Source organism: Hemiscyllium ocellatum, chromosome 23 (assembly GCF_020745735.1).
Source record: "Hemiscyllium ocellatum isolate sHemOce1 chromosome 23, sHemOce1.pat.X.cur, whole genome shotgun sequence".
Classification (NCBI taxonomy): domain Eukaryota; kingdom Metazoa; phylum Chordata; class Chondrichthyes; order Orectolobiformes; family Hemiscylliidae; genus Hemiscyllium; species Hemiscyllium ocellatum.
The window spans coordinates 8373340-8395081 of record NC_083423.1 but is presented as its reverse complement, the minus strand read 5'-3'; the positions used below and the strand labels follow the sequence as shown (position 1 = coordinate 8395081).

The 21742-nt window shown below is 40.7% G+C and overlaps 1 protein-coding gene across 1 annotated transcript in view; it reads right to left on the bottom strand.

The window, feature by feature from the left end:
* Positions 1–21742, bottom strand: part of itih2 (inter-alpha-trypsin inhibitor heavy chain 2) — a 60040-nt gene that overhangs the window by 2230 nt on the left and 36068 nt on the right. The window contains 7 exon segments of the mRNA XM_060842525.1: positions 190–301; positions 2815–2987; positions 6096–6294; positions 15183–15296; positions 16787–16924; positions 20301–20473; positions 20820–20959. Of these exon segments, the coding sequence (XP_060698508.1) occupies positions 190–301; positions 2815–2987; positions 6096–6294; positions 15183–15296; positions 16787–16924; positions 20301–20473; positions 20820–20959 (1049 nt within the window).

Sequence of the window (21742 nt, the reverse complement as noted above, 5' to 3'; positions counted from 1 at the left end):
CCTCCAACAAATTATTCTTGTAAATGTCCCAATGGTTGTTTATATCACACCATGTAGAAAGGCTTGGATACAAAATAGAACATGATTAGAAGCATGAGTAAAGCTGAAAAAAGGAAAGGTTTCCTTAATTTAGGTTTTATTGCTCAGTGGACCCAATATAAGTAGTCAGACGCTTTGTTTTTCACATACCTGGTTACCGTAATTCTGTGTCCTTTCACTTCCATGGTTGCTTGTGGTTTATCAGGATCTGAGCCCTGGTGGATATCATACACGTTCACTTCAGGCTCATGGATGAACTGACCTGCAATGAATGTGATTTGTTTATGTTTCATTATATGTTAGAAGCCAAAACGTTTCATGTTTGATGTACCTTGGATGCTGAATAGATAGTTTAAACCAGCCAACATAATGTTGAAATTTTCCATTGTATCATAGGTCATACATTCAAAAACAAATCAAGAAATTGTAAAATAGAATTTTACAGAAATGTTTTTACTAGTCTAAATGGGACTGAAGTTCACAAGGAGGAGGTGTTAGAAATTCTGGCAAGTATGAAAATAGATAAGTCCTCTGGGCCAGATGGGATTTATCCTAGGATTCTCTGTGAAGCTAGGGAGGAGATTGCCGAGCCTTTGGCTTTGATCTTTGTTGTCATTGTCTACATGAATAGTGCCAGAAGACTGGAAGATAGTAAATGTTCCCTTGTTCAAGAAGGGGAGTAGAGACAACCCTGGTAATTGTAGACCAGTGAGCCTTACTTCGGTTGTGAGTAAAGTGTTGGAAAAGGTTACAAGAGATAGGATTTATAATCATTTCGATAGGAATAAGTTGATAAGGGATAATCAACACGGTTTCTTGAAGGGTAGATTGTGCCTCACAAACCTTATTGAGTTCTTTGAGAAGGTGATTGAGGGTAAAGCCGTTGATGTATATATAGATTTCAGTTAGGCATTTGATAAGGTTCCTGATGGTACACTATTGCATAAAATACAGAGGCTTGAGATTGAGGGTGATTTAGCAGGTTGGATTGGAAATTGGTACGCTGAAAGAAGAGACAGGATGGTGGTTGATGGGAAATGTTCAACTTGGAGTTCAGTTACTAGTGGTGTACTGCAAGGATCTATTTTGAGTTAATTGTTGTTTCTCATTTTTATAAATGACCTGGATGAGGGCACAGAAGAATGGGTTAATAAATTTGCAGATGACTCTAAGATCGGTAGAGTTATGGATAGTGACGAAGGAAGTTGTAGGTTACAGAGAGACATAGATAAGCTGCAGAGTTGGACTGAGAGATGGCAAATGAGTTTAATGTGAAAAAGTGTGAGGTGATTCACTTTAGAAGGACTAACAAGACTGCAGAGTACTGGGCTAATGGTAAGGTTCTTGGTCGTGTGGATCAAGAGATCTCTGTGTCTATTTACATAGATCCCTCAAAGTTGCCACTCAGGTTGGTAGGACTGTTAAAAGCTAACATTCCGTATGCCTTATTAGTAGAAGGATCAATTTTTGGAACCATGAGATCGTGCTGCAGCTGGACAAAACTCTGGTGCAGCTACACTTGGAGTATTGCATGCAGTTCTAGTCACCACATTATAGGAAGGATGTGGAACTTTGGAAAGGGTTCAGAGAAGATTTACTAGGATGTCACCTCGTATCGAAGGAAGGTCTTGTGAGGAAAGGTTGAGGGACTTGAGGCTGTTTTCACTAGAAGAAGGTTGAGAGGAGACTTAATTGAAACAACTAAGATAGAGGGTTAGATTGGGTGGACAGTGAGAGCCTTTTTCTTTGGATGGTGATGGATAGCATGAGGGGGCATAGCTTTAAATTGAGGGGGGATAGATATAGGACAGATGTCAGAGGTAGTTTCTTTACTCAGATTAGTAGGGGTGTGGAATGCACTGCTTGCAACAGTTGTAGGCTCGCTAACTTTATGGGCATTTAAATGGTCATCAGATTGGCATATGGACGAGAATGGAATAATGTAGGTTAGATAGGCTTCAGATTGGTTTCACAGGGCAGTGCAACATCGAGGGACAAAGGGCCTGCACTGTGCTGTAATGTTCTAAGTTCTATGTTTGCCTTTTCCAAAAGAAACTCTTGAAATACTTGACAGACATATCTACTGTGTTTTGATTGTATTATGTTCTGGATATAAAAGACTGGAATGTTATATTAGCTGGACTTGTGTGGTGGAAAAGGTGAACCAAGACCTAAATGACCACCACGTGATACTCAGACAACAACTAGCTGACAAAGGGGATAATCTTAATCTGCACTGCTAAGCAAGAAACCACAGGATGAGATCGAATGTGGATTTTACAACTTGAGTACCAGTCAACCATTAGCCTAAATGGAGAAAAAGAGGGGTGGAGTTGCAAAGGAACATTGCACCCAATCCAAGCAGTTTCCAAATAAGTAAGATTAATATTGTCACAATTAAAAGTGAGAATTACTAACTGAACCATTTGCATTTTTGCTGAAAACTTATTTTGCTGCTGCTTTGGATGTAAAGTATGATGAGAGATTACCTTTTTAGATTTCAGAAGTGATGCCTCATGAAGTGGATGTGAGGTGAGCTAAAACCAATGAGATTCATATCCATTTCAATTGAATGGTTCTTTTTGGCTTGAACAATTGAGACAAGTTTTATTGAGATTTGAAATAGGATCTTAAAGACAGTAATATGTCTGGGCTAAATCGTCTAGATTATTACACTCAAGTTTTTTTTTATTTGTCTATATGATAGATGCAACATCATGAAACTCTTGATGTATCAATTCTGAATTCATGGTTTACTCAATACTAAATATTTACCAATTAATCCATGGACACTTGTTGAGAAGTTGTTTGTAGGAGGAGCGTAAACTCCCAGGAAATCTACATTGGTTGGATGGTTTTTCCAGACACGATGCAATAAGATCAGGAAGACCATATCTTCTCCCATAGTAATGGTGACATTAGTATTTCTTTGCACTGATACAACAACACTAGAACAGAAAATAAATAGTTTGAGTAAATTTCTCAAGACTTATTGCATCAGTCTCTTTAGTACTTCAGTGCAGTTTGTTGTTGATGGAAATGTTGTATCTAGCATCTCCACGACGGAGGAATTGTGGGGAGCTGTAGGCCACTGCTGAGGATTTCAATCTGTGCCTCTGAAAACCAATCTGTTCAACGTGGTGAGGTTTTTTTTTATTAAATGTATGCAATCTTGTTATGATCATAAATACTGAATGAATGGTTCACCTCAGCCTCCTCCTCAGCTTTCCTGTTTCACAGAAACTAATCTTCAACCAATTCAAATCGCTCCTTGTGATATTAAGACATGGACAAAGATACTGTACAGAGCAAAGGTAATGGGCCTTGACAATATTCTGCCAATAATACTGAAGATGTATTCCAGAACTAGCCTTCTTCCCAGCCAAACTGCTCCTGTACACGTGCAACACTGGCATCAACTGAAGAACTGGGCATTTTGTTTACATTATGTCCAGTCCACAAAAAAATCAGGACTTTCCATCCTAGCCAGTTACCACCCTAGAAGTCTACTCTTCACCATTGACAAAATGATGGAAGGGATTGTCAACAATGCTCTCAAGCTGCACTGGTTCATTTACACCAAGTTTGGGTTCAATCAGGCCTGAACCCATTTTAGCCTTGATTAAAACATGGGCAAAAGAATTGAATTCCAGAGGTAAGGTGAGAGTGATTGCCTTTGACATCAAGGTAGCAATCAAATAAGTATGGCCTCAAGGAATCTTAGAAAAATTGGAGTTAATGGGAATAAAGGTGAAAACTCTTCACTGTGGACCTATACCTAGCACAAAGGAAAATGGTTGTTTTTGGAGGTTAATCATCTCAGCCCCAGGACATTATTGCAGGAGTTCCCCATTGCATTGTCATAGGTCCAAACATTTTTAGCAGCTTCATCAACACCTCCCTCCCCATTATAATGTCAGAAGTAGGGATATTCAATGCCTACACAATGTTCAGCACCATTAACAATTCCTCAGATACTGAAGCAATCTCTGTCCATATGCAGTCAGACTTGGGTTTGTAAGTAGGAGAAGGTGAGTACTACAGATGCTGGAGAGTCAGATTCAAAACGTGTGATGGGGAGAGGGGAGTTTGAGCCCAAAGAATGTTATCACATCCGGCAGATATTTTCATGCACATCCACCCATTTCGTCCACTGTGTCCCTTGCTTTCAATGTGGTCTCTTCTATAGCAGGGAGACAGGGCATCAACTTATGGACACACACACCAAACAACCCCATTGCCCTTTGGCCAACTACTTCAACTCCTCCTCCCACTACCCCAAGGACATGCAAGTCCTGAGACTCCTCTACTGCCAAATTCAAGCCAACCGATGCCTGGAGGTGGAATGTCTTATCTTCCGCCACACAGCATCAACATTGACCTCACTAGTTTTCAAATCTCCCCTTCCTCCACCTCATCCCAAATCCAACCCTCCAACTTGGCAACACCCTTTTGATTTGTCTTACCTGTCCATCTTCCTTCCCACCTATCCGTTGCACATTCCCCACAAATCTATCACACTTCGCCTTGACCTGTATCCACCTACTGCCTTCCCAGCTACCTTACCCCCAACCTCCCTAGTTATCTCAGCCTCCAAACCCTCCACACTCCTGATGAAGGGCATATGTCCGAAATATCGATTCTCCTGCTCCTTGGATGCTGCCTGATCTGCTGTGCATTTCCAGTGCTGTACATTTCAACTTACTTATGCAATGCAAGTCCCAGGCAATGAACAAGAAGGCAATCTAACCAAAACATTTTAACATTCAAAGCATCACTATTGCTGAAGCACTACTGACTAGACAATGAACTATACGGGCTAAAAGTAAAAGCAAATCAGAGGCTGGGAAATCTGTGATGATTAATTCACCTCCTGACTCCACAGTTCCTGTCCATAATCTACAAGGTGTAAGTTGGGAATGCAGTGCAATGCTCTCCACTTGGCTGGACAGATATATTTTCAACAACATTCAAGCAGCTTGACACCATCCAGGATAATCTTGCTTTCGCAATTAGCCCTGACCTGCATCCACCTATTGCCTTCCCAACTACCTTACCCCAGTCCTACACCCTATTTATCTCAGACCCCATTATCCTCCACATTCATGATGAAGGGCTTTTGCCTGAAACGTCGATTCTCCTGCTCCTTAGATGCTACCTGGCGTGCTGTGCCTTTTCTGCACCACACTCTCGACTCTAATCTCCAGCATCTGCAGTCCCCACTTTCTCCTTTCTACTAATTTATGTATGGTCAAAATAACTTTTCATTAAACAGCAAAATGCATGTTCGGCTATAATGGTAGCATTGATGACTACGGCCTGGAACAAAGATTTAATCAAGGGGAAATGACCAATATTTGAAGAACTCTATACTGGAGCTGGTTTTTTGAGACTTTCAAATTTACATCTTCAAAAATGAAGCATTGAATTTCTTGTGGAACGATCAAAGTTTTAATGAGATTTGGTATCCCTAACAAATGTGTATTAAAATTCTGTGGGATCTGAACTTGACCACCTCTATTTGATGTGTTCTGTGAGGTGTCCAACCCAAAGATAGTCTTTTAACTCATTTATCTCATGTTAGTTCTGGATTTTAGAGTATAAATATTAATTATTAGATTGTGTTAGTTCACTTGCTTCATTCACCAACTGTGGAATTGTGTGGCTTTATTCTCTTAGTAAGTACCTGGGACCTGAAACTTCAACAATTTTACATAAAAAGGTTACTGGTTCTGAACCAGATTGTAACAAATTTGGGATTCATGTCAGGGATCACTCGGCATAAACCCTGAAATTGGCTCTTCATTCTTTGCAGGATGTTTCCACCCAATTTCCAATTCGTCATCAAACTACAGCAACCAGACCATCTTTTTCTGCTCAGAGCATTCATACTAGAAGCCTATATGCTAAAATCACTAATATCTGAATTTGTATTTCCTGATACAATAGATGGTTAGATTTCATGAGCCATTATTTGAAAAACAGTAACAGCTCAAAACTTGCCAAAGGCCCTTGTCAATTTCTTTGTGTTGCCTTGCCCCATTGGATGAGCTTACCCAGCATGAGTCAGAATGCTTGATTCTGACCACCAAAGGAGAGTTTTATGTTGCCCATCTTTCAAACGAATCTTCTCTGTGTTGATCTCAAAGCTCAAGTTCAGATTGGTAAAATGAAGTCCAATTGTGCCAAAATAGGTGTTCAGCTTCCCATTTTTGGTTTGCTTGCCACCAATAATTTTGCCATTGATTGCAATACCTGCCAACAGATAAATAAAACAGCTGCCTTAAAGGGATATAACCAGTTGGTTCAACCTTTTTTGCATGAAAATGATCATCAAGGGTTTTGCTGACAGAGTTAGGGCATGGTTAACAGCATGAAATCTTTATCCATGAAGAGAAGAAAAGGCACTTATCTTGTTGCAGTATCAGCTCTTTGCCAGCAGATGCTGGTATTGGACTGTATATAACTATTTATGTTTTACTGATAGATGCCAACATATTTCATATGAATTATTTCTGCTTCCATTTTGCTGCACTGAGTGTCCCATTGTTATTAACCTGTTCTCCTGGTACCAAATCTTTAGAGCAATGCTAACAAATGTTTTCTTTTATGGAGAAATCGTAGAGTACATACATGCACAATTAAAACAAATCCTAAATTTGCTATCTGAGTTACCTTGCAGGTTACATTCCTTATCAAAACATGCCCACTGAATATGCCTACTGCATGTCTGCTATACATGCCCTTTTTTTTACCTACTAAACGTACCAAAAAATATTAGAACTGCTGCATTCAATATGAAATTAATTTTTAGCAGCATTTCAACAATTGTTTGGGGTGGCACGGTGGCTAAGTGGTTCGTACTGCTGTCTCACAGCACCAGAGACCCACGTTCAAATCCAGCCTTGGGTGACTGTGTGGAGTTTGCATATTCTCCCCGTGTCTGCATGGGTTTCCTCCGGGTGTTCCGGTTTCCTCCCACAAAGATTTGCAAATCAGGTAAATTGTCCATGCTTAATTGCCCATAGCGTTTGATGCATTAGTCAGGGGGGAATGGGTCTGGGTGGGTTATTCTTCGGAGGGTCAGTGTGGACGTGTTGGGCTGAAGGGCCTGTTTCCACACTGTAGGGAATCTAATCTCATTTCAGAGCTTACTTTGTTTTGGAGATTTTAAAAAGTTCGAGCTTTGCTTTTACCTTTTATATCTTTTATCTCATTTTTCCATTGTTCCATCCCAACGTTGATATCACTTTCTGCACATGATTTAAACTTAATTTAAAATTCCTTATTCATAGTTTAGATCGTCTATCTCAGTGAGGAGGAGAAAGTGAGGACTGCAGATGCTGGAGATCAGAGCTGAAAGTGTGTTGCTGGAAAAGCGCAGCAGGTCAGGCAGCATCCAAGGAACAGGAGATTCGACGTTTCGGGCATAAGCCCTTCTTCAGGAATCTTCATTGCTGAAGAAGGGCTTACGACCTATCTCAATGAGGATTCAGTCTAACTGGCTGAACAGTTTCACTATTGCTTATCCTGTTCAACCCTGTCCCAAATGTCCTGTAGCAGGCACCTGTTTAAGTCAGATACCAGACTAGAACAAATGTCCAGTCGAAAACCTCACTGAAACTTTGGGCATATCTTGCAGCAAAATGGTCAAGGTAGGCAGCTCTCCCTGCCCTAACTGCAAAGTTCAGCCACGTGAGAGCCGTGCATATTAATATACAGAGTAGTTCATAAAACCACATAAAATAGGAACAGGAGTAGACCGTTCAGCCCCTTGAGCCTGCTGAAGACTGATCATGGTTGATCTGACACTCCTCCTGTCCACCTTTCTACAATTCCCTCTTAACCCTTGATTCCCTGACTGATCAAGAATCTTTTAATCTCAGCCTTAAATATACACAAGGACTCTGTCCTCACAGGTCTTTGAGGTAAGGAATTCCGATGACTTACAACCCTTTGATAGAAGAAATTCCTCCTCATCTCAGTCTTACATTGGCACTGCTTTATCCTGAGACTATGCCCTCTGATCCTATACTGTCCCATGTGGGGGAACATTCTCTCAGCTTTTCCCTGTGGTGGTAGAGTCCAGAAATAGTGGGCATAAGGGGCAACCTTTTCATGCAGAGGGTGGTGCGTGTGTGGAATGAGCTGCCAGAGGAAGTGGTGGAGGCTGGTACAATTACAACATTTAAAATGCATCTGGATGGGGACATGAATAGGAAGGGTTTAGAAAGACATGGGCCAAGTGCTGGCAAATGGGACTAGATTAGTTTAGGATATCTGGCCAGCATCTACAAGTTGGACCTTAGGGTCTGTTTCCGTGCTGTACATCTTTATGACCTTATTTACCCTGTCAAGCCCCTTAAGAATCCAAAATGTTTCAATGAGATCACCTCTGATTCTTCTAAATTCCCAGGAGCAGAGTCCCAACCTGTTTAACCTTTACTATAAGACCATAAGACATTGGAGTGGAAGTAAGGACATTCGGCCCATTGAGTCCACTCCGCCATTCAATCATGGCTGATGGGCATTTCAACTCCACTTACCCGCATTCTCCCCATAGCCCTTAATTCCTTGTGACATTAAGAATTTATCAATCTCTGCCTTGAAGACATTTAACGTCCCGGCCTCCACTGCACTCTGCGGCAATGAATTCCACAGGCCCACCACTCGCTGGCTGAAGAAACGTCTCCGCATTTCTGTTCTGAATTGACCCCCTCTAATTCTCAGGCTGTGTCCACGGGTCCTAGTCTCCTCGCCTAACGGAAACAATTTCCTAGCATCCACCCTTTCCAAGCCATGTATTATCTTGTAAGTTTCTATTGGATCTCCCCTTAATCTTCTAAACTCCAGTGAATACAATCCCAGGATCCTCAGCCATTCCTCGTATGTTAGACCTACCATTCCAGGGATTATCCGCTACAGTGCCAGTGTGTCCTTCCTGAGGTGTGGGGACCAAACCTGGACACAGTACTCCAAATGGGGCCTATCCAGAGCTTTATAAAGTCTCAGTAGCATAACGGTGCTTTTATAATCCAACCCTCTTGAGATAAATGACAACATTGCATTCGCTTTCTTTATTACGGACTCAACCTGCATGTTTACCTTTAGAGAATTCTAGACTAGCACTCCCAGATCCTTTTGTACTTTGGCTTTATGAACTTTCTCACCATTTAGAAGGTAGTCCATACTTGTGTTCTTTTTGCCAAAGTGCAAGACCTTGCATTTGCTCACATTGAATTCCATCAGCCATTTCCTGGACCACTCTCCCAAACTGTCTAGATCCTTCTGCAGCCTCCCCACTTCCTCAGTACTACCTACCTGTCCACCTAACTTCGTATCATTGGCAAACTTCGCTAGAATGCCCCCAGTCCTTTCATCCAGATCATTAATATATAATGTGAACAGCTGTGGCCCCAACACTGAACCCTGCAGGACACCGCTTGTCACCGGCTGCCATTCTGAAAAAGAACCTTTTATCCCAACTCTCTGCCTTCTGTCAGACGGCCAATCCTCAATCCATACGAGTAGCTCACCTCGAAAACCATGGGCCTTCACCTTGCTCAGCAGCCTCCCGTGTGGCACCTTATCAAAGGTCATTTGGAAGTCTAGATAGACCACATCCACTGGGTTTCCCTGGTCTAACCTACTTGTCACCTCTTCAAAGAATTCCAACAGGTTTGTCAGGCACGACCTCTTCTTACTAAATCCATGTTGACTTGTTCTAATCAGACTCTGCTCTTCCAAGAATTTAGAAACCTCATCCTTAATGATGGATTCTAGAATTTTACCAACAACCGAGGTTAGGCTAATTGGCCTATAATTTTCCATCTTTTGTCTAGATCCTTTCTTGAACAAGGGGGTTACAACAGCTATCTTCCAATCATCCAGGACTTTCCCTGACTCCAGTGACTTTTGAAAGATCTCAACCAACGCCTCCGTTATTTCCTCAGCCACCTCCCTCAGAACTCTAGGATATATCCCATCGGGGCCAGGAGATTTATCAATTTTAAGACCTTTTAGCTTTTCTAGCCCTTTCTCTTTTGTAATGGCAACCATACTCAACTCAGCCCCCTGTCTCTCTTTAATTGTTGGGATATTACTCATGTCTTCCACTGTGAAGACTGACGCAAAGTACTTGTTAAGTTCTCCTGCTATTTTCTTATCTCCCATCACTCGGCTTCCAGCATCAGTTTGAAGTGGCCCAATGTCTACTTTTGCCTGTCATTTGTTTCTTATGTATTGAAAGAAACTTTTACTATCATTTCTAATATTACTGGCTAGCCTACCTTCATATTTGATTCTCTCCTTCCTTATTTCTCTCTTTGTTATCCTCTGTTTGTTTTTGTAGCCTTCCCAATCTTCTGATTTTCCACTCCTCGTGGCCACTTTATAGGATCTCTCTTTTTCTTTAATACATTTCCTGACTTCCTTTGTTAGCCATGGCTGTCTAATTCCTCCCTGGATAATCTTTCTTTTCTTGGGAATGAAGCTCTGTACAGTGTCCTCAATTATACCCACAAACTTCTGCCATTTTTGCTCTATTATCTTCCCCGCTAGGCTCTGCTTCCAGTCTATTTTCGTCAGTTCCTCTCTCATGCCCTCATAATTACCTTTATTTAACTGTAACATCATTACATCCGATTTTGCCTTCTCTCATTCAAACTGCAGACTTACCTCTACCATATTATGATCGCTGCTTCCTAAGTGTTCCCTTACTTTAAGATTTTTTATAAAGTCTGGTTCATTACATAGCACTAGGTCCAGAATAGCCTGCTCCCTTGTGGGATCCATGACAAGCTGTTCCAAAAAGCCATCCTGTAAGCATTCCATGAATTCTCTTTCTTTGGATCCACTGGCAACATTATTTACCCAGTCCACCTGCATATTGAAGTCTCCCATGATCACCGTGGCCTTGCCTTTCTGACATGCCTTCTCTACTTCCCGGTACATGTTGCGCCCCTAGTCCTGACCATTGTTAGGAGGTCTGTACATAACTCCCATTATGGTTTTTTTGCCTTTGTGGTTCCTCAATTCCACCCACACAGACTCCACACCATCTGACGCTATGTCATTCAGTGCCATAGATTTAATTTTGTTCTTAACTAACAAGGCAACCCCACCCCTCTGCCCACCTTCCTGTCTTTTCTAGAAGTTGAAAATCCTTGGATGTTTAACTGCCAGTTTTGACCCCCCTATAACCAGGTCTCTGTGATGCCTACCACATCATAATCATTCACGATGATCTGTGCCATTAGTTCATCTGCTTTGTTACGAATGCTATGAGCATTCAGGTAAAATGCCTTAATGCTAACTTTCTTATCATTAGAGATATTGGAGGTCATAAGATGCCCGAAGTTATCCTTCCTTTTTGCTGCATTCCCAGTCTGCCTCGAGTTTAAATCCGCCTGCACATATGCTATCCTGTTGCCTATCTCCTGTTGCCCATTTAACTCCATATTCCCTGTCGCTTTCACTTTCCCTTCCCCCCAACTCAGAAGTTTAAAGTTACTCTTAAGATAATGCCTTCATACTGGGGATCGTCCTAGTGAGCCCTCTTTGAACTGCCTCCAATGAAATAGTGCTCCAGGTGTGGTCTCACGAGCACCTTGTACAGTTGTGGTAAGAATTCCCTACTCTTATCATCCAAACCGCTTGAAATAAAGATCAACATTTACTTTGCTTTCCTGATTAACTGCTGCACATGTGTGCTAGGTTTCTGTGTTTTGTGCACAAGTACCCCTAAGTCCCTTTATTTTGCAGCTTTCTCCAATTCTTCTCCTTTTAGGGATTGTATCCCGTGCAGGAGAAGAAAGGATCCAAAATTCTTCTCTTCTTCAGTTCTCCCTTCTGAAATAAACAACTTCACATTTTTAAGTAATATCTTTCTGAAAGTAAAGTTAATTGAGTAAAGTCTTCAAGATATTAACTAACCATTACAATCCACTTCTAATTCTAGCACCTGCATTTGTGTAATCCTTTGAGTTCCTTACAACATTATGGGTAGATTTTCATTTCCACAGCCTGCGCAGTAATCTGAGAAGATTGCAGCCTACTCATTGATTAGAAATGGTTGAAAATCAGGCGAGAGACAAGGGTAGACAATTGACTTCTGCCAGATTGTTGCTCAGATGCTGAAGACACTCTATAAGACCATGAGATGTAGAGGCAAAAACAGGTCATTTAGCCCACTGAATCTAGTCCACCATTCAGTGAGAACATAGCTGATTTGATAATTCTCAACTCCACCTTCCTGCTTTGTCTTCATTGAAATAACTCTGTATGAAGACTCTTATCCTGTCACCAAGTAACCCAATATTTACATGCACATAGTACATCACACTGACCCAGCTAGCTCAGAGCTGGTTGCGAAAATGAGCAGAACCCCTGACACTCCTGTTTATCTCTATCAGCCAGGGTTCCCTGATTGGATCAGGTTAACAGCCCCAGATAGGGAACTCATATTCTTTGAGATCCACCTGGCTTACCCTTTTGTAATCACTACACTCATAATCCTTGATTCCTTTACTGATTAAAACTGTATTTATCTTAGCCTTGATTCACTCACACTTCACTGATTTATTCATTGTTTTAGAAGCTCAGTTCAATTCTTAGTCTCAGGCCTATATTCAGAAGTTCTCACTCACAACTAGTACATTTCCTCTTCAGAAGATGTTACTTCTAGCCAATTCTGAAAATGTCTCATCCAGTTCATTTGGTGATTATATCATAAATCGTTCCCCAAAAGAACATTTTCATCTTGGATTCTTACTTCTCCTGCCCAGGATACAATCCCTAAAATAAAAATTAATGTGACCGGATTTTCTTCTAGTTTTGATGATTTGTGCTTTATCCTTGTTATTTTTCTCAAAAATAAACAAACAGGACTCCATTCTGCCCCTGCCCCACAAGAAGGGATATGGGCCGGGTGCTGGCAGGTGGGACTAGATTGGGTTGGGATATCTGGTCGGCATGGACAAATAGGAGGGCGGGGTCTGTTTCTGTACTGTACATCTCTATGACTCTATGACCCCACTGTTCGATTTTCACTAGATATAAGATTACATTTGAAGTGGAATTTGAACCCCGAATCTTGAAGGATAAATTTAGCTTTAATTGACTATAGGCGATTGCACATGGGAGGCATCTTTTGCAATGCACCTGATTTTCCTTTCCAACACAAAACCGTTTTGTTATTGCTTATATTGTGCCCATTGTCAGAAGACAATATTTCCTCCACCCTGACTGATGAACAAGTAATACCAGTTACATTCCCTTAGCATCTGGGTGAGAAATCTCACTTGAGTCAAGCTTGGTTTGTTCAGTAATTTCATTGGTGTCCCTCATCTGACAATTTCCTAATAGCCATATTTTACTTTTGTTGACTGGCCTCTTGAACCTTGGCTGTGACATACTCAATCACATCACTTCCAATATCATCAAGGCCCAAATCCTTTCCAAAAGGAAGGGTACGTTTTTGTAAAATAATATGTTAAAACTTCTAAAGAAAGTAAATTTAAGCCGAGTGAAGCGAGAATCTTTGCGGTCGAAACATTAACTCTGTTTCTTTCTCCACAGACACTCCCAAATCATCAGAATTTCTCCAGCATTTTCTGTTTTTACTTCAGATTTCCAGCATCCACAGTATTTTGTTTTATTTAAAGCAAACCATTATTTTACCCATTCACTTCTACAGACTACACCTCCTCCCACCCTGTCTCCTGTAAAAGCACTATCCCTTATTCCCAATTCCTCCACCTCTGCCACATCTGCTCCCAGGAGGACCAATTCCACTGTAGAACATTCCAGATGGCCTCCTTTTTCAAAGACTGCAATTTTCTTTCCCACGTGGTCAACAATGCCCTCCAGCGCATCTCCCACTTCCCACACCACAGTTCTTAAACCCCACCCCTCCAATCGTCACCTTCCACCTCACCAACTTCCGGATACTTCGCATCATCCTCCGTTATTTCTGCCACCTACAGTCAGACCCCACCACCAGGGATATAGTTCTCTCCCCCACTACCTGCGTTCTAGATAGACTGTTCCCTCTGTGACTCTCTTGTTAGGTCCATGCCCCCTCACCAACCTACCCTCCACTCCCGGCACCTTCCCCTGCCACCGCAAGAAGTGCAAAACTTGTGCCCACAACTTCAAGGCTCAAAAGGATCCTTTCACATCAGACAGAGATTTACCTGTACTTCCACACACATCATCTACTGTGTCTGTTGCTCTCAATGTGGTCTCCTCTACGGTGGGGAGACAGGATGCCTACTTGTGGAACATTTCAGAGAACATCCCTTGGACACCCGCACTAAACAAACCCACCGCCTTGTGGCCGAACACTTTACTCCCCCTACGACTCCGCCAAGAACATGCAAGTACTGGAACTCCACCACCACTACCAAACCTGAGCCAAATGACACCTGGAGGAGGAACGTCTCATCCTCCACCTTGGGACCCTCCAATCACATGGGATCAATGTGGATTTCACCAGTTTCCTTATTTCCCATCTCCCCACCTTATCCCAGATCCAGCCTTCCAACTCGGCACTGCCCTCTTAAACTGCGTCCATCGTCCTTCCCACCTATCCACTCCTCCCTCCTATCACCTTCACACCCCTCACCTGCATTTACACATTGCATTCCCAACTATCTTCTCCCCACCCCCACCCCCAACCCATGTATCTGCGCCCCTTGGACCACCCCCTCATTCCGGATGAAGAGCTTATGCTCAAACCGTCAACTCTCCTGCTCTTTGGATGCTGCCTGACCTGCTGTGCTTTTCCAACACCACACTCAACTCTGATCTTCAGCATCTGCAGTCCTCACTTTCTCCCCATTATTTTGTTCAGACTGCGTTGAGTTTTGTTTTTGATATTTCTCTAATTAACATGAGGGGAATTAGAGAAACTATTTTCCATTGTCCCAGTTAGGAATTGTATATTTTTGCTTAATTGACCTACTTAGTGATGTTATTGCATACTAAATGGAACAAATAGGATTTAAACCTGGACCACTGCACTGCAAGAACCCCCAGTCATGCATTATATATTTCATTACAATCTTGCATAGCTGCTAGCTTTCACATAATAACTTCATAATATTAGGTCTTTTAAAAGAGTAGGTTAGTTTTACCATTACCTTTGATTGGATCTGACACCAGATTCAGGATTTTTCCAGGTTGTGGATTAACATTGAAGCAAATGTCTTGTTTGCTCTTGGGCAGATGAATGATGAAATGTGGATCATTTTCAACTAAATACAAGAATAAATTATTGATTATTATTAGCAACTGGTTTTCAACAGCATATGGTCAGCATCCAACTTCATGGATTCAGTGGAAATATACAAATTATATTAGCTTAACAATAACTGTCCGAGTATTATAATGTTATATATTATACAGTAGTAGATAGTGGAATGGACAAGCTGAGAATGACTGTTTCCTGAACAGCAATAATACTAAGTGCCCTTCCTTTCAGCTTGTGTAGAGGGCACGAGCTCTGGCTTATCATGTGACAGAGGGCTCCAGCTCAACACCAGTTCGACAACATAACCATCAAAGTTATACAGTAATTGTAGATTGTGTTTTGTTCTTATTTTCCTTATACTCGTCTCACCATTCCCCACCCCCCTCTCCTTCCTGTGATACTTCAGCATGTTGCAGTTCCTTACGAATTTGTAATTTAACAATGTTGGTCGGTTAGTTGAGAATTGGTCTTTCTCTTTCACTTGAGCATATCTTACGCAGACTTCTAGCAGCACAGCTCAATATCTCAACATGCATGTTTTTTCTAAAGCAGTGCTTTGTAACTGTGGGTGACTTTCTTCCACTCTGAAGTTGTGGGTCTTGAAGTGGGTAGACAGGCTGATGCTGGATCTGCTAACCCTGCCTAGGGAGGGTATTTGGGAAGGTGGATGTGACGCTTGTGTTTTCACACACTGTTTCTGCTGTTTGCAATAGTCCTCCACCTAGGCCTGTCTATGATGCTCAGAATGACTGGCTCCTTTGCACATGTTTCTTCTTTAGTTTCGAAGAGCTCTGAAGCTCTATATTGGCCACTGTGTAGCTACATTGTTGTTGAAGCAGGTGTAACAATACTATGGCTATAAGAGGTGTATTTTGCCCTGGTTTGTTTTATGAAGAGAGGTTGAGACAGTTGTTATGAGCAGTCTGCTTCAAGCCAGTCAAGTAAATAGCTTATGAGGCCTTGGTGTTTTTAAAAAGTTGGAATAATAGAAGCAGCCTGAATGGGTGGGATCAGGCTCCGGCAGAACTGGGATTTTAGTTTAGCTTTCAGTAGCTGTTGGCAGTTGGAAGCTGCAATACATCTCTCTTTGTTACATCAATGTCCTTGCCAATATTCAACCCTGAATCAACAACACAAAAAGCAAATCAGTCATTTTCATATCACAGCTTGTGGGAGCTTGCTATGTGCACACTTACTGCTGGGTTTCCGACATTATAATAGAAGTTACACTCCCAAAAAAGTATTTCACTGACTTTGGTGTAATTGTGAAAGGTGCCATATAAATATAAGTCATTCTTTAGTTTGACAGGTGATTCTTAAAAATAGCATAAAGTGGCAGCAACATGAACATTTTGGTACTACTCCTATCCTTTGATTAATACGTCACCATGACATCTTGAAGTATAAATAGAGTTCTTTCTTATTCATCCAGATGGGAAGAAAGTGAACTGTTAGCAAAATTAACCTTGATATTGGTAATGTATGGATCATTACCTGATGTGACAGGAACATTCATTCCTACTTTTGAGTCCACTTCAGGACGAATAAGTTGCTGAGGAGGTTGGGGGGTGGAATATTTCTTTTTAGCCCAAGTTGGAATATCAGGTGTCTTCTTCCCAATAACAGGAGTTCCTGCAGTATAAAGCAAGCCAAATCAGAGAGTTTATTTCCATTTATACACATATTCTGCTATTATTTCATAGGGAGAGTATTAAACAATTCCATCAAGACAAAGTCATAGAATACCTTCAGTGTGGAAGAAGGCCATTCAACCCATCAAGTTTACACTGACCCTCCAAAAAGCATCCCAGCCAGACCCACCTCCCTACCCTGTCCCCTGCATTTCCTGTGGCCAATCCACCTAACCTGCACATCTTTGAAATGTGGGAAGAAACAGGAGGACCCAGAGGAAACCCACATAGGCACAGGGAGAATGTGCAAATTCCAGACAGTTAACCAAGGCTGCAATCAAACCTGAGACCCTGCAGTGCTAACCACTGAGCCATAGCTGCCCCTTAATCAGCTTGTGAAAATGCAGAAGTTCGAGACACAACCAGCAACCTTTAAGAAATTCCAGCCAATGAGACAGGGAGATGACCACATGGGAAAAGGAGATCACTGGGTAGGATGAGGAGTGGAAGATATGGTTCCTGGAGGAAGACCATTAAGTCATGACATAGAAGCAGAAATAGACAATTTGGCCCAGTGAATCTCCTCTGCCATTAGTGAGATTATGGTAGTTTTGATAATCCTCAACTGTACTTGCCTGCTTTATCCGCATATCCCTTACCAATTAAAAATCTGGTGATCTCAGCCTTGAATATATTTAATAACCCAGCTTGATAGCCCTCTCCATTAAAGAATTTCACGGATTCACCACACTTGGAGAGTATAAGTTCCTAATAGGTGGCCTCTTCTTCTGAGATTATGTCCCTCTGATCATAGACAAGGGCACACAACCTTTCCACATCCACCTTATCAAGTCCCCTAAGAATCTGATATATTTCAGTAAGCTCGCCTCTAATCTCCAAAGATTATAAACTCAACCTGTCCAACTTCTCATTATAAGAAAATCCCTCCATATCTGGGAACAGCCTAGTGAACCTTTTCTGGACTGCCTCCAGGCTAGTATACCTTTCCTGAAGACTTACAGGCTTATCCTATGAATAATTGAGTTGGTACTTATGGTACTTTGGTGCTTTGAAAACTAATTTTTGCTTTAAAGAGATTGATATTGCAAACAAATTACATTTTACAATTGTTAACCAAACAGTGCTAAAACCATGTACTTGTAGTTGCTAGATTAGTGTTGTTGTGGCATCTTTTCAAATTTAACTGATTCTTGACTGGATAATACCATGGATTTACAAAAGTGCTGAAAATATCAAATAAAAACATAACCATATCGATAATAGGCCAATGATTAAACGATCATTTCAGGTTCAACCAGAAGTACACACTCAAGGCACTAACACATTCTCTTTTTCAGATGCTGACAGAGCCTCTTTGCATTTTCAGTATTATCCATTTTTGGTTCAAAAGCACATTAGTTTGCTATAAAATTAGGATTCATTTCTTCCAATGGTTATTGTGTATTTCACTCTATTGCATGAAACATAATTATAAAAATGTTAATGTTTGGCTTTTGAAATCATAATAGTTGGAAAAAAATATTGTTTATCTTAATTGGATATCTGATTCAATATCATATGTGGCAGAATAGAATTTTTAATTTTACTTCGACATTGTGACATACAGTGAGGGGAATATTGTAATTTTCTGACACTTGTACATATCTAATGAAATAATGGCATATGGGAAGGCATACAATAACGTTCATAGATTGTTTCCAATCAACCTGTTAAGAGGTATTAGGACGCACTTCTGGAGCAGGACCCTGGCCTTGAACCCAAGCCTCCTGGCTCAGAAGTTGGGATATTACCAATGTACCACAAAAACCCCAACAGAGTAACAGTTATAAAGTCAAAAAGTTTCCTAACCTGAACTAGTTCCATTTTCCTGCATTGGCCCATATCCCTGTAAACCTTTCCTATCCATGTACCCGTCCAAATGTCTTAAATTTTGTAACCGTACTCACCTCTCCCACTTCCTCTGGCAGCTCATTCCATTAAAGCTCTGTGTGGAAAAGTTGAGCCTTGGTCCCTTTAAAATCTTTCTCCTATCACCTTAAAGCTATGCCCTCTAATTTAGGACTCCCTATCACCTGGAAATAATCTTGGCTATTCACTTTATCTATGACCCTCATGACCTTATAAGCTCTATAAGATCACTCATCAGCCTCCTCCACTCCAGGGAACAAAGTCCCAGCTTATCCAACCTCTCCTTATAAATCCTTCTAGTCTCAATAGCATTCTTGTATATCTTTTTCCACCCTCTCCTGTTAATGAAATTCTTCCTTTAGCAGACTGACCAGAGTTGCATGCAATACTCCAAATATGGCCTTACCAATGTCTTGTACAGCAATAACATGATGTTCCAACTCCTTTACTCAATGCTTTGACCAATGTGGTAAGCGTGCCATAAGCCTTCTTCATCGCCCTGTCCTCCTGTGATGCTCCTTTCAAGAAACTACATTCCCTAAGTTTTGCTGTTCAACAATACTCCCCAGGTCCTTACTGTTAACTGTTTAAGTCCTGTATTGGTTTGACTTACCAAAATACAACACTTCGCAATTATCTGCATGAAACTCCATCTGTCATTCCTCAGCCCCCGGCCCAGTTGATCAAGTTCCTATTTTACTCTCAGATAACCTTCTTCACTGTCCACCAAACCATCAATTTTGGCATCACCTGCAACCTTATTAACTATCCAAATTGTCTGTGTAAATGACGAACAACAGTGGCCTAGCACTGATTCTTGTGTCACATCACTGATCACAGACCTCCAGTTCGAACAACAACCCTCTACTATGACCCTCAGTTTCTTACCGTTCATTTGTATGTCTACTTTTAGTTTAATTGGATTAGAATTGTGGTTTACTGTGGCCTGAAAATATTACATGCAATATTCCAGAAATAAACAAGAGCAAGGACCTGGGCAGTAAGTTTCCCATTTAAATGGTAGAGTTCACCCCTATCTGAGGATTCGGGCATCTGTAGTAGGTCTTGGAACTTATCACCCATGGATACAGGGAACACCTATATCAGCCACCTATAATTTCCCATTCTTACATAAAAATGCGAATATCTTATTAGCCTATAAATTGTCTGCACAAACTGTAGCAAATCTTTGCACATTTATGATAATTTTAATAATGAAATTAATATCACACTTCTGACAATTAGTTTTTGTTGTTGTCAGAGAAACAGATAGTAAGATAGCTGGCATTGACAAAGACCCGACTTGTAGTTAGGTCACTCAGCATTCTGTTGCATCCTCAAATTGGCTCCTTTTGAGTCTAGTGGCCGATGACTTTTGTCTCGTGCTGGAATCAAGACCCAACCCTGGGAAAAATGGCAAACACTCTTAATGCTGAACATTTACTAACCTGTACAGCATCCATTTCTGGTGCTTTTAGGAGAATCTGCCAACAGCCTCTGGCCAGTTTCGTCATTCTCTACCATCATGGCAGTCACAGGTGTTATAAGTTGGTGAACCAGGGCAATAGCTAAAATTCTGCTTGTGATATTCCTCTTCTGCAAAGCTGACTGGGCAAGCACTCTGTTGTGAAATGGAAATTCAGAGAATTAATCTTTATGTGAGTAAACCACAGTGGCTGACTAAAAGAACCATCAAAATAATATTGATAACTAATATCATTGTGGTTGAAGGATAGGTTTGTATCTGTTATCAAATACATTATTCTAAAGGGGTATTGCATTCAGAAATCTTCAATGATTGGAAGTTGTGAAATGTGATATTATCAAACAAATACTGTTTTATCAAATTATTTTTATCCTCAATAGGAGGGGTATATCATCTATTTCAAACAAGTTAAAGTCCTAACTAACACAATACACTGAGGAATTAAGCTCCTACTGAGTTGTTCAAGGCTGATATTACTGACCTCTCAGATAACAACTGGTTAATAGTAAGATAGGCCCATAGCTGCTTTGCAAACTCTGGAAGTACATATTTCTGCTTAGCCAGAATCTTGTCGAGTTCATCTGTTGGAGAGTCTACTTGAAACATTAGATCATCATTTGCCTGAAAGAGAAAAGAATCGGTAAAGCACATGTCAAGGTTTCACATTTAATATCATCAACAATCCAGAACCAGTTTAGAACAAATTCTGACAAACTTCTCCTGGTAATGTCTGGTCAGAATTAAATGTTTTTCAGAGATTTCTCCATTGTATTTTTATGTCATTGTTATCTTTTTTCAATTTACTGCTCTGTGCACAGATTAATTTATCTAATTCAGACCAAACTAAAGCTAAAGTGAAAACTAAAACCAACCCTGATATGTTTACCAAATCATTAGGTAATTTAATCCAAAAAAAATCTGATGTATTTTATTCAAGATATCTCTAAAAATTTCAGTGTGGGCTGATGATATGAGAAGAACTTGAAAATACATAATGTTCTGTCACCTAGTAGTCTTGCAATTCTGCTATACCTGTCGACAACTATTATGTAAATTACAATTCCCATGAAATATAAACAATCTTTATTTGCAGTTACACCTCCTCAAAGCATGTCAAAAGCATAAAGAAAAACAGAAAGCTATCTCAGAAAGAGCAAGCAGAGCAAAAACAAACAGCATGTTCGTATGATCAATTTGAATTTCTCTGTTAGTTAAACAAAATCATTATTGTTTCTTTTAAACAATGCAACATCTGAATTAAATCAAATTTAGTATGCAGATAGATAACTTGGATTCAAACTAAATTTTAACAAAAGGTTTAAGTATTCAGATACAGTTCCTTTTGTTTATAACAGTGTATTCGTGCAAATTAAAATTGCCTGCTATATGCAACTGGGTTTAACA